Genomic DNA, 14,189 nt, shown 5'->3' on the forward strand with positions numbered 1-14,189 from the left:
AAAAATATGTACTGTCGCGGTACTCGAGGACTGGAGTTGGGAAATACTGCAGTAGATGATGAGATATACACTGACTGAGTACACCAAACATTAGGAGCACCTTCTGATATTGAGCTTTTTTATTGAACCTTTATTTAACTAGGTAAGTCAGTTAAGAACAAATTCTTATTTACAATGATGGCCAAACCCTCACCCCGACAATGGGCCAATTGTGTGCCATCCTATTGGACTCAGTTGCTGTCAGAACAGCCTGAATTTGTCGGGGCATGGACTCTACAATATGTTGAAAGTGTTCAATGGGGATGCTGGCCCATGTTGACTCCAATGCTTGTCACAATTGTGTCAAGTTGGCTGGATACCGTTTGGGTGGTGGAACATTCTTGATACACACAGAAACTTCTGAGCGTGAAAAACCTAGCAGTGTTGCAGTTTTTGACACAAACCCGTGCCTGGCACATACCCATTCACACTCTGAATGTCACACACACACAATCCACATCCCCAGGCTAAAAAAATCCTTCTTTAACCTGTCTCCTCCCCTTCATCTACACTGATTGAAGTGGATCTAACAAGTGACATCCATAAGCGATCATAGTTTTCACCTGGATTCACCTGGTCAGTCTATGTCATGGAAAGAGCAGGTGTTCTTATTGTTTTGTACACTCAGTGTATACATGTGTATGGTATCGTGAGCTTCTGAAATGATGTCCGTTGCATAAGAAAATAACGCCGTATCTATATCCTTTGTATTGAGCGCTCCGGTGTATTCTGGTCAAGTGCTGGAAGTTGCATTGCAGGGGTGTGACTAGGCTACCTCTGCAGTCGAGGGGGGAACGTTCTCATAGAAATGCTTCTATAGCGACTGTCTCCTCAGGACCTCGCATCGCATGCATCTCGAGTGGGAAGGGCCCCTCGTTGAATGATTTCAATACAATTAGTCGAGCGGATGCGCTGAACAGGGGTGAATCTCCATCACGTTTCCCCCCGGAAAGACAGGCACCTGTGCGTTGCGATGGAGAGCGGCGAGTAAACTGAAGGGAGAGCGGTGGAGTTGTACCCCCCTTCCCCCTTGCACCAAAATAAAACTCCAAGGTAAGACCAACGCTAGTCTTCCATAAAATTAATCTACTTTAGTTCATGTTTGTGTGCTCGAATATGCAAACCCTTGTTCTATGAAGCGCCATATGCCGAGTGTAAGGAGACTTTTTTTTGTCTCATTATGTCTAACCTCTAGTTCTGCATGGATTGAGTTGTTATTGTCAATAAGAAGAACAATTATATTAATTGTGTAGCATTAAGCCTTTATGAGTAGATCAAATGTAATTTCATTCTCTAAGCAACAATCGCCTTGAAACATTGATTTGCATCGCAGACAGTGACAGCTTCTCCATGAAGCTGGTCCATGCAATGTAAATATAGTAGCATTATGAATAAGTATTATAATGGCGTGGAGTGGGTAACAGCATAATTGGATTGGTCACTAGCAACATATTGTAAATGCTATAGCCCACATAGGCTACTAATCCTTACAAAAGAAGACTGCCGTTTTGAAACTGCATTAAAAGTCCAGTAACTGCTTTCGACTGTGGTCATTTGGTCTCAGTAATTGCATAATCACTTTTAGTGTACTGCACTCCAATTGCAGTTGTAGTTATACTGCACTCGGATTGCAATATGTTTTCGTAAAGATATATTAAGTGTTGAGGCCACAAACGAACATTCACATTAAAGCTTATGTTAGTGCCAAAACCCATAGAGGGCGTACTTCTTCCTGACATTGTTTATTTCCTCTACCTGCAACCAGTTTGTACGTAAAACATCCTCCTATCAGGTTTCAAAGGCGTCGTTTTCCTCCTTAATTAACGCGATTAAATGGGGGGGGGGCCGCCCAAATTATTTTTTGAAAAATAGTCATACTTAAACTAGGGGTAAACAACAGACTGGTGCAACCTGATTGGCTGAATGCTGTACACAATGTATTTGCCACCCTAGCAAATCAAATCAAAACCAATGTTATTGGTCACATACACATATTTAGCAGATGTTATTGCAGCTGTGACGAAATGCTTGTGTTCCTAGCTCCGACAGTGCAGTAGTATCTAACAATTCACAGTAGTATCTAACAATTCCGGGGACCTATAGGCACATGCTCTGCAGGGCAATTTCTGGTGGTGGAAATTGTTTTATTAAGACCACACATATTTTCCCTGTGTTTTCTTTCTTCTGGAGGCACACCATTAAATCTAGTTAAGGAAGAATGAAGGATGTTTCATGTACTCGCTGGTCACGGGTGGTTAGGCGTGTATTGCCGGGTTACGCTATTTGCGCCGGGACGCCAAAGACCAGATGACATACTTTGGCAAACCTTGGGGCTGTTTGTGAAAAGTAATCGAGTGACACATCGGAAGCTGTTCTTTCAGAACCACACTCTCGGTCAGAGCATGCTACCATGCTGAAAAGTTGGGATTGTTTGTTGATAGAAAATAGACGTGAATCATATATTGTACCTAGTAAAAAAAGAAGGAATCCTGTGCAGAATAAAACATATTCCAAAACATCCTGTTTGCATTAGGACACAACCAAGGTTGCCAGGCGCACGGTGTTTCCTCCGACACATTGGTGCAGCTGGGTTGGATGCGCGCTGTGTTAAGAAGCAGTGCGGCTTGGTTGGGTTGTGTATCGGAGGACGTATGACTTTCGTATGACTTTCTCTCCCGAGCCCGTACGGGAGTTGTAGCGATGAGACAAGATAGTAGCTACTAACAATTGGATCCCACGAAATTGGGGAGAAAAAGCGGAAAAATAAAAAATAATTAAAAAAAAATTAAGTAAAACTACAAACAAGGGCAATTAAATGAACTTCATGTCCTGAATACAAAGCCTTATGTTTGGGTCAAATCCAATACAACACATCACTGAGTACCACTCTTCATATTTTCAAGCATAGTGGTGGCTGCAGCATGTTATGGGTATGATTGGAATAGAGCTAAACACGGGGGCAAAATCCTGAAGAAAATCTGGTTGTCTGCTTTCCAACAGACACTTGGAGACAAATTCACCTTTCAGCATGTTAATAACCTTAAACACAAGTCCAAATATATACTGGAGTTATTTACCAAGACGACATTGAATGTTCCTGAGTGGCCTAGTTACAGTTTTGACTTAAATTGGCGGCCAGTTTTATTGCTTCTTTAATCAGAAGAACAGTTTTCAGCTGTTCCAACATAATTGCAAAAAGCTTTTCTAATGATCAATTAGCCTGTTTAAAATGATAAACTTGAATTAGCTAACACAACGTGCCATTGGAACACAGGAGTGATGGTTGCTGATAATGGGCCTCTGTACTCCTACGTAGATATTCCATTATAAATCATCCATTTCCAGCTACAATAGTCATTTACAGCATTAACAATGTCTACACTGTCTTTCTTATCAATATGATGTTATTTTAATGGACAAAAATGTGCTTTTCATTGAAAAACAAGTACATTTCTAAGTGACCCCAAACTTTTGAATGGTAGTGTATGTAAATGAGATATTTCGGTATTTCATTTTCAATACATTTGGAAAACATTTCTAAAAACATGTTTTCATTTTGTCATTATGGGGTATTGTGTGTAGAATAATACATGTTTTTATTTAGGCTGTAACAACAAAATGTGGAATAAGTCAAGGGGTATGAATACTTTCTGAAGGCATTGTAGTTATAGATGTTTATGCAACTATGTGGACTATAGGCAGTCCTTATTGGCTTCAGTTTGGGGCTTAAGCAATAACTAAAGTGTTCCCCAACGGTAATAAAAGATTGCATTTCCATAGTGTTCCCTGCTAAGTCTCAAGGGATGCAAGTGTCAGCGGAAGAAGGGGAGTTGAGTTTTCACCTTGATCGATTGAGCTGGTGATTCACTGTGAGGGGGAGGCCACAGTTTCAAGATTCTCCTATCCTCTGACGTTTCAAAAGCCCTGCGCCAGCTAGCTTTTAGTTAAAAGCACAGGGGAAAAGCTGTCAAATGTGCCGGGGAAGAAAACTATATCAAAATCAAATGTATTTATAAAGCCCTTCTTACATCACCTGATATCTCACAGTGCTGTACAGAAACCCAGCCTATATCTGGCAAATGAAGCGAACGTGGCGTGGCAGAGGCAAGCCGGAATTACCGCCACACTAAGATAGTTTATTCCCTATTCCCAGGCACTGTGGCAGCGATGCAGTTAATTTGTATTATGACTCATTGCGCGAGATTAAAGCAAAGTTGATTTATTAGTTGTACTGAAGCCGGCGAGAAAGAAGAGGGAGAGAAGCTAATGAAAGCACACTTGCTGTGATCGTTCTCTCTTTCTTGATCTCCCTCTCCCCTTCTCCTCATCTGGCAAGAAAGAAGAGAGAGAGAAGCTGACAAAAGCACACTTGCTGTGATCGTTCTCTCTTTCTTGATCCCCACCCTTCTCTCTGTCTCTCTCTCTCTCTTTCTCTCTCTCTATTGCAGCACTGCATCCATTATATTTGATCAATGGTGTTTTAGGGAATTAGTACACATTTTCACATTTTCTTCAGTAGGGGTAGCACACCGGATCCTGTTCTTTTACATTTGTACAGATAAGCACACATTTAGTACACACACACTCTGCAGTTTTTGTTGTTGACAGCAGATTGTCTTTGATAGTGCCAGGGCTCTCCAGTTAACAGAAGGGCTGACTGACTAGTGTGTACTGTGTGTGTTTGCCCATGCGCTGTGTGGTCTCCCCTGCAAAGACACAGAGGAGCCAATCATGAAGCTCTTTATGAGAGCCAACACAGCAGAAGTGCTAACAGGATACACACACAGTCTCTCTCACACACACTCACAGTCTATCTCTCGATCACACACACACACACACACACACACACACACACACACACACACACACACACACACACACACACACACACACACACACACACACACACACACACACACACACACACACACACACACACACACACACACACACACACACACACACAGAGTATCTCTCTCTCACACACACGCAGATAATCTCTCTCTCTCACACACACACACACACACACACACACACACACACACACACACACACACACACACACACACACACACACACACACACACACACACACACACACACACACACACACACACACACACACACACACACACACACACACACACACACACACACACACACACACACACCGGCTGTGCTCTTGTTCTCTGTAGGCACTGTGGAGGCTGCAGTGTCACACAACTCCACAGGGAGGGTGTTTCCACAACAAGCTTGCTTTCTGTCTCTGAGTCGAAAGGTTATCCTTTTCATCGACAGTAGAGTCATTGAATCATTCAGAATAATCTGTCCAGAGTTTTTGCCATATTTCTGCTTGGCACCATCTGCTGAATTTAATATTATTCATTGATATTTGCTTCGAGGAATATTAGGAACTATTATATAGTTATTTTTCACCAGCTTGATATTGTATCAGCTATGGATTGATAAACTAACGTAAAATAATACTACTTGAAACATCAAATTACAAATGTATAGTTATACATTATTTAAATTGTACACATTTACAGCAAAAACTGAATTGCAGCATACATAGGCCTATGTAAGTAAGTAAAACAAAAAAGATTGAAGTTAATGGTATTTGAGATGTAGTATACAATATAACAGTCAAGCAGTGTTTACCATGGAAACCGCATTAGCGGAAACAACGCCACTGTCCGTCCCACGGACGTTGTTTATGTTTTGTTGACGAAGCACAGGTGAAAAATATGCAGTACATATTCTGGTGTTCTGTGGCACGTGCAATGATGTCAAACAATGTCAGTAACAGATATGGCAGTTTCACCATTAAGGATTACAGCTTTAAGCAGTCTCATAAAGTAAGGCATAGGACTGTTGTAATATCTGTCAGTCCGAGTAGGGGGATTGTTTAGTTTGTGACTGGATCGGGTCGATCTGCCACTGACATGGCCTCTCGTCTGAGGCAGCCATATGCTGTAATCCTGATAATAGATGTTATAAACAGTCATGACAGCAGATGTCAGTGGAATTGAACAGAGCAGCTAGGCACGAACCAACTACCGTGTTAGGTTTGACATCGTTTGTCATGAATGTTTATGACCTCTTATGTCATTATTATGCCCACGATATGAAGAGTGCCAGTCAAGAGTTTGGACACACCTACTCATTCAAGGGTTTTTCTTTATTTTTTAAAACTATTTTCTACATTTTAGAATAATAGTGAAGACATCAACCCTATGAAATAACACATATGGAGTCATGTAGTAACCAAAAAAGTGTTAAACAAATCAAAATGTATTTTATATTCTTTAAAGTAGCCACCCTTTGTCCTGATGACAGCTTTACACACGCTTGGCATTCTCTCAACCAGCTTCACCTGGAATGCTTTTCCAGCAGTCTTGAAGGAGTTTCCACATATGCTGAGCACTTGTTAGCTGCTTTTCCTTCCCTCTGCGGTCCAACTCATCCCAAACCATCTCAATTGGGTTGAGGTCAAGTGATTGTGGAAGCCAAGTCATCTGATGCAGCACTTCATCACTTTTTTTCTTGGTCAAATAGCCCTTACACAGCCTGGAGGTATGTTTGGTCATTGTCCTGTTGTAAAACAAATGATAGTGCCACTAAGCGCAAACCAGATGGGCTGGTGAATCGCTGCAGAATGCAGTGGAAGCCATGCTGTTTAAGTGTCCCTTGAATTCTTAATAAATCACTAACAGTGTCACCAGCAAAGCACCCCTGCACCATCACACCTCCTCCATGCTTCATGGTGGGAACCACACATGCAAAGATCATCCATTCACCTACACTACGTCTCAGAAAGACACAGAGGTTGGAACTAAAAATCTAAAAGGACAGTTCTCCACCGGTTTAATGTCCATTGCTTGGCACAAGCAAGTCTCTTCTTATTATTGGTGTCCTTTAGTAGTGTTTTCCTTGCAGCAATTCAACCATGAAGGCTTGATTCACACAGTCTCCTCTGAACAGTTGATGTTGAGATGTGTCTGTTACTTGAACTCTGAAGTATTTATTTGTGCTATTTCTGAGGCTGGTAACTCTAATGAACTTATCCTCTGCAGCAGAGATAACTCTGCGTCTTCCAATCCTATGGCGGTCCTCATGAGAGCCAGTTTCATCATAGCACATGATGGTTTTTGCAACTACACTATTAGTGAATTTTAGTTGTGAAGTACCCATGAGATGTAGAGGATTAAGCAAATTCAGATAAGATGGGCTTTAGTATGCAAATTTGACACTACAACTGAAATGTGCTAATATGCTAATTATTTCCAGAACAAGGACTGTAATGCTACATGGTTTTCAAACCTAGAGGCCAAACATCGCGATACTTTCGGGAAGGCATCGCAAAGCAGACTCGACAGACCAGACTAGAGTTTGGGGTTTGGCAGTCAATGGGAGAAGTGACATTTGTTTTCTAAATCTAAATGCAAAACCTAGATACAAGCCAATCTATTTAGTTGCTGAAAATCTCATTACTACTGCCTTGTGAAAGTGACAAACTTAACTTGTTTTCATTTTCGTCAAAAATAACTTAATATCGAAGGAGTGCCTTTGATTTGACGGCCTGCACATGCAGAGTTCGACCCGACAGTTAGACCCAATTATGTGTTTCTGTTCATGAACTATGCAAGCTAACGTTGCTATGACATGCATGACCGGGGATTTCTATTGGAGAAGCAGTTTTCAATGCCTCTTTATTTAAATTCTCTTTGGTCATTAGTTTAGCAAAATGCCCCCTACAGCAAAGCCCTGATACCTCTTGGTTTGGAGAAAAACCCAGACTGCAGTACTTAATCACTATCATGTTGGGTGTCAATCACTGGAATCAATAGTTATTATTCCAATCCATTTTTCATTGGGCTTGACCCTGGCAATTGAAATTCAATATATGCCTACCAATACACAGCACCAAATGACAATGTGTGGAGACCTTGTCTTCCTTGTCTCTCTGTCTCACTCAGAAGGGTTCACTAAGGAGAATAGAGGTTTTTAGCCCGCACAGCTTTTTGTCTCTTGATTTCTGATGCTCACTTTCTCAGTCCCTCTATCTCTATCTGTATCATTATTTCTCTCCCTTGTGAAAGGAAGCTTCCACTAGCCTGAACTAAGCCCACATCAGTTTGTGCTTAAGCAAACCCAGGCTACCTTTGCAGGAACCATTCACCTTTATGAAGGGAGGGAGGGATAAGGAAAAGTCAGACTATAGATGAGAGAGACAGGCTGTAATCTTCACAGCCGCCAGAGGCAAGTTTAGCAGAGCCCCCCCCCCCCCCCCCATCGCCCACTCTCTGTGCTACAGTAGGACCCTACTAATGACATTTCAGCATCTGTCATTCGCCTGCACTGCGCCAGCCAATTTAATTATTTACTTGGGCTGCCCTGCATTTACAAATCACTCAGCAGAATTGAGTGATTTCTCCCCGACCTCCTCATCCCCCCCTTCTATGTCATTAGTGTAATGTTCCTGGTTACTCTAAAGGCGTCCGCACACATAGGTTGGGTTTGCTTCTAGCAGAACTCGGCTAGGGGAAGCGAACGCCTGTGCTCACATACTCCCTTAGAAGACCTTCGCTTGAAAAACAAGAAATATTACTCTTTGTCCCTCTCGAGACAACAACATAGCCAGTATACGCTTCCTCAAAATAATAGCAAATAATCAATACATCTGTAATACATTTTGACATTTTTGGTGCAGATGTTTGGTGCAGTGTTTCCCAAGTGAAAAAAATGTGCATGAAAACTAGTCGTCTTCTGTTGAACAACAACACACACTGAATGTTCCTACTCCTACTAGGAGTAGTACTGTTGACCAACTACCACTGAAAGGGGTGTAGATTTCAGCTACCGAACTTCAACTTGCTAAAAGAAAAAAAAATGCGTGCATGAACAGCCCCCCCCCAAAAAACCTGCCAAAAACCAAAACTAACAAAAACGTCTAAAGATTCCGTCATAATATATGTGTGAACAGTTTCGACTGGGAAACATACTGTAAGTTTAAGCCTCAGTCTAGACGGAGTTGCAGGGAGCTTCCAAAGAGGGGGAGGGATGGTGGGTGGGTGAATGACTCATACTGAGGCTGCCATTTTTGCTGTTTTACTGCACAGCAAATTTGCGATCTGAATTTGAACACCCACCGTGTTAAATTGAACACTTTCTTAGAAATGATGTGCCCATCTTAAATAGTGTTAAACCAGGGCTCTCCAACCCTGTTCCTGGAGAGCACACCTGACTCTAATAATTAGCTAGCTGATAAGCTGAATCAGGTTAGTTACAACTGGGGTTGGCGTAAAAACCTACAGGAGGGCAGTTCTCCAGGACCAGGGTTGGAGAAACCTGTGTTAAACGAACAGTTTTCAAAGTGTTGATAAACTAAAACCCCAAGAGTGTTGGGTCCGTAACACCATGGGTGCAAATTATGACATAAATGAACACTTTATTAGAGCTGATGCTGTTACACTTTCTCAGTGTTTGGGAATTAAAACGTGGTGTTTTACGATAACTTGTTTTTGAGTGTTGTTTTAACACTATAGCGTGTAAAGCCTTATTTGCATATTATTTTAGAGGGTTTCTTTTGTGTGAATTTTAGAGGTACCAGTACCAACCATGACTGTGTTTGCTAGTGACCGACATTATTTTTGCAGTCCTGTTTCCTTCACCAAGGGAGTGCCAAATTACATTATTTATGACAATATATATATATATTTTAAAAAATCACAATACCATACTTCGACAGCCTAGTATTACTCTAACACAGTGGTCTGAAACTCCTGGTTTACAGGCCACATCGGCAAGTCACATTATGCTGGCTTGCGAAGTGTTATATAATTCCTATGGAATCCTATGGATTCAACAATTGGAACTGTTAATCACCCGCAACTGCAGTTAAAAAGACTGCCAAGATAGGGAACATTGATAAATGAAATAAATCCAACCAATTACAGATTGGATTAGTTTAATTTATGAAAATTGTGCATGCAGGAACATAGATATTAAAACAAACTATTCTAAAAAGCAACCTGCAACGAAGCCTGCTGGGAAATGTGATGTCTTTTTCATTCTGAGAGAGTAAATGGAACTTAACTCAACACGTTGATGATTCCCCTGTGATTCAAATAAAACGTCATGTATTCACCTCATGTGTTGTCAATTTCAATCCCCCTGGTGTTAAGCCCACTAGAATCAACACTGAGATATTAACACCCGCAAATTTGCTTGTGCTGATATTGCGATACAAACATATTATGTTGTACTTTACCTTGAAAGACATGCTCTGTCTATATCCAATTTTAAAACTTCTCTCATCTGTCTTAAAGGATCTAGTGTCGTTATATGCATGCAAACCAAACACAGCATCTGCATGTGTCATGATCAGTAAATTGGTTGTTATGAGTGCTTATGGCAAGATCAAGCTGATGTCATGCTCAACATTGTAATACAGGCTTCTGGACAATAACCAGTTCAATACACTGTAATCAATAGAGCACTCTTTAGCTGTTACTTCCACTTTGAACCTATGTTTTACTTTATTATGAAGGCATACATAAGTATTTTCTTTATTTATATGCTGGAACAAGGAGACACAAATATTTATTAATGTTTTTAAAGTATTAATAATATTAACATTAATAAACTATTGTATTATATATGACAAATCACCAATAATGACTTAGGAATGCAATTATGGTATTTGTGCATTTATAAAGGATGACATAAGGGAGCTGTGAACTGTTATGAATGTTCAATGCACTTTGAGTGATGAAGCGTCTCTATGTAATCCGTTACAAAATCACTTCTAGCCTTTATATGCACTTATAAAGGATGATATAAGGAGCACTTATGATTGCTTATACTGATTACTCTTGTAATGTTTATGCTTATGCGTATAGTGCAATATGTATGTAACGGAAGCCCTTATAATGCATTCATAATGCATTATAGACTGGTGCATTCAACAAAGAACAAACTAGTGTTCTTCTGTTTTTAGGCTGGTGGCTGTACAATGTCCTCAGCACAGGGCAAGGACATATCGGACTACCATATCAGCGGTGAGTCTGTGTGTGTGCGTGGCCCCACGATGCCCCATCCATTCTGATGTTTCATGCTGCTTGGTCACACACAGCAGAGCCACCGATTCAGTCTGTTTGTGTGTGTCCTTAAGCCAACCCTTCATAAGAACACTTAAACAAGGCTTTGACACGTTAAAAAGACCAAGATGTTCCATAATTTGCCTACTTGCTGCTTTGAGAAGGCAAGGTGAAACTGTCCGCTTTGGGCATTCATAATAAGTCATTTTTCTTAAGAGAGTGACGGCAGTAACAGTTGATAATTGTTCTTTCAAGTCGAAGATGTGAAATGTATTTTTAGGTGCAAATTAGAATGCTGTTTTTGTTGGTACTGAGTCATCAAATGAAACTCATTGTGTTGTGAATTTCTAGTGTTAAAGGTTTTATCAAGCACTTCTTGTTTAATGATACGTTACAGTAAATAGTGGACATAATTTGCCTAACAAACAAATGTTATTTTCCCTCAGTGGTCCGAGCTCCCCCTGAATGGGAGGTAGGGGTGTTCGTGGCTGGGTTCCTCCTGTTGTTGGCGGTGGCAGGAGTCAACCTCTGGAAGTTATGGAAGTCTGGAACCTTTCCTGCACCCTCACCCTTCCCAAACTTTGACTACCGCTATCTACAAGAAAAATATGGCAACTCCTTCTCAGAAGCGCGGCAAAAGGTCAGAGTTTATTTCAAGTCCATTGATACAACATGGGAGATAATGTTGAAAATACCAAGAATTCTCGGTTTAAACTTAATTCAAAGGATAACGACATAAGGACTTCATAGCACATTAGTAAGCAGCATATTCATAAATACTCAATCAAAAAATCTTAGATGTATGGAAACCACCACTACACTACAATACACAAACCACAAACTTCATACATTTGGGGTATGTTATAAACAGGCTACTTGCTACATTTGAGCTCTTATTTGCCCATGGGAGTTGAGCAAAATGTTGTAATATTATATTTTAATCTTTAAACACAATTATTTCAATAGAACATCTTGAGTTGTTCTGTTATTCCAATGAAAGATATTGATCGAATTGGTAGTTTTGTTCATTTAAAAAAAATTAAAAAAAATGCTGTCCCACCTTTTGATGTTACTACCGAAACATACACATTAAAAGACTGTAGAATGGATGTGCCTCAAGCCACACCCCTACCAATATCACCTGGTGATGGGATTGTACCCCTCTCAAGCATGGTCACATGGTGAGTAGTCTGTCTGCCTGCATTGTCTTCATGTGTTTTTAAGAAGTGTCACTACCGAACATCTAATATATTTTTGGGACTAAAATATATGTTTGCTGGGATGTACATTTGTTAGCTGGAGATTCTAGAAAATAAAAAATAAGTACAAGTTATCTAAACCAAAATGGACAGTTACAACTGAAACAATGAACACAATTGAGATATTTCGAGGTGCCCTCTTTGTATCTGTGCCATTGTGGCGTCTGTGACAGCACAGGCGGCTCCATTGAGGCTATCTCCATTTTTAAGCTGCATGTGCCATCGTCTACCAATTGAGTTACAGAGGGCCACCATGTGGGTAGCGGACCAGTATCACAAAATGAAAAAAAATCCTTAGTGATACATTGACTCATCTTTTGCAATAAAAAATACATCGGTGATAAATCAGTTTTGGGGTAAGTGCTCGAGCTTGGCAATATGGAGCAAAAGTCATAAATGCAATACTTGTAACTATTTTGCTCGATGAGAACAAATACCAACAAAAAAAATGTATGGATAATGTTTTTCCAGTGCCAAGAAAGACAACTGAGACGACAGCGTATGTGTTTTTATTAATTGCTACACTAAGGGATGGTACATTTCTTTCAAGGGCTTAGATGCCACAAGAGCTCTTAAATCAAGGTACGGGTCATTTAGCTTGCTAATATTCAAAGTTATAAACTGATAATGAGCACCAAACACACATGAAAGCATTCATTACGTTAGCATGAAATGTCCCATCATTTAGTGTAGCAATCGCTAAAAACACGTGCTGCCGCCTCAGCCAATCTATCATCAATATGTCCACTCTTATTTATTGAGTTTATCTCATGATCTCGTTCAAAACAACTTTTATGTTGTGACCATGAGAAAATGTTCTTGTGATCCCGACAAAACAACTTTTGTTATGTCGTGATCAAGAGATAAATAAGTTGTGATCGCGACATATTGAAGGAATAGATTTGTAATTCACATGTACTCTCTGGACTTCCGTAGTTTACAGAGAATGGCGCGACAAACAAAAAACATCCTGTCGGCGGCAGCTCGTTGATGAAAGAGGTCGAAGGAGAATGGCAAGAATCGCACAAGCTAATCGGCGTGCCACAAACAGACAAATAACGCCGCAGTACAACAGTGGTGTGCAAAACGGCATCTCAGAAAACACAACTCATCTGTCCTTGTCACGGATGGGCAATGGCAGCAGACGACCTCACCGGGTTCCACTCCTATCAGCTAAAAACAAGAAGAAGTGGCTCCAGTGGGCACGTGATCACCAACGCTGGACAGTTGGGGGGGGGGGGACATTGCCTGGTCTGACAAATCCCAGTTCCTGTTGTGTCATGCTGATGGCAGAGTCAGAATTTGAGTCCATTGCCCCTTACTGCTTGATGTCAATGGTACAGGCTGGTGGTGTAATGGTGTGGAGAATGTTTTCCTGGCACACCTTAGGTTTCCTTGAAACATTGTTGCTGACCAGGTGCATCGCATTATGGCTACAGGGGGTCCTACCACGGTACCAGATGGGTGTACCTAATAAACGGACCATTGAGTGTATATCATACGGATGTGGTATTCTACTGGTGAGCTTAAACATTCTCCAATCGTTGTTGAGATCTGATATTCTGCGCAGTGCCAGACGAGATGTAAGCCAATGTCATATGCCTATCGTCAACCAATAAAAATGTTCTAATCATTTTGACTTAAATTCCAGCTAAACTTGGAGAGGACAGTTAGGCCTAACTACTTTCAAAAAGCTTGCTTTTGATCAAGAGCTACAAAAGAAAGTAAATAGCCACATTAGACTGAAAGATAAGGTAATTTTGTCAAACTTGTGAGGCTCTCCGGCCAT

At 40.8% G+C, this 14,189-nt stretch overlaps 1 protein-coding gene across 1 annotated transcript in view; it reads left to right on the forward strand.

The window, feature by feature from the left end:
• The first annotated feature begins 616 nt into the window (after nucleotides 1–616).
• Nucleotides 617–14,189, forward strand: part of syt12 (synaptotagmin XII) — a 31,617-nt gene continuing 18,044 nt past the window's right edge. Inside the window, exons 1-3 of the mRNA XM_046357773.1 lie at nucleotides 617–1,092; nucleotides 11,042–11,102; nucleotides 11,588–11,781. Of these exons, the coding sequence (XP_046213729.1) occupies nucleotides 11,057–11,102; nucleotides 11,588–11,781 (240 nt within the window). The 5' untranslated portion in view covers nucleotides 617–1,092; nucleotides 11,042–11,056. The remainder of the gene's footprint in view (nucleotides 1,093–11,041; nucleotides 11,103–11,587; nucleotides 11,782–14,189) is intronic.

The sequence above is a fragment of the Oncorhynchus gorbuscha genome, linkage group LG01, assembly GCF_021184085.1.
Source record: "Oncorhynchus gorbuscha isolate QuinsamMale2020 ecotype Even-year linkage group LG01, OgorEven_v1.0, whole genome shotgun sequence".
Lineage (NCBI taxonomy): Eukaryota > Metazoa > Chordata > Actinopteri > Salmoniformes > Salmonidae > Oncorhynchus > Oncorhynchus gorbuscha.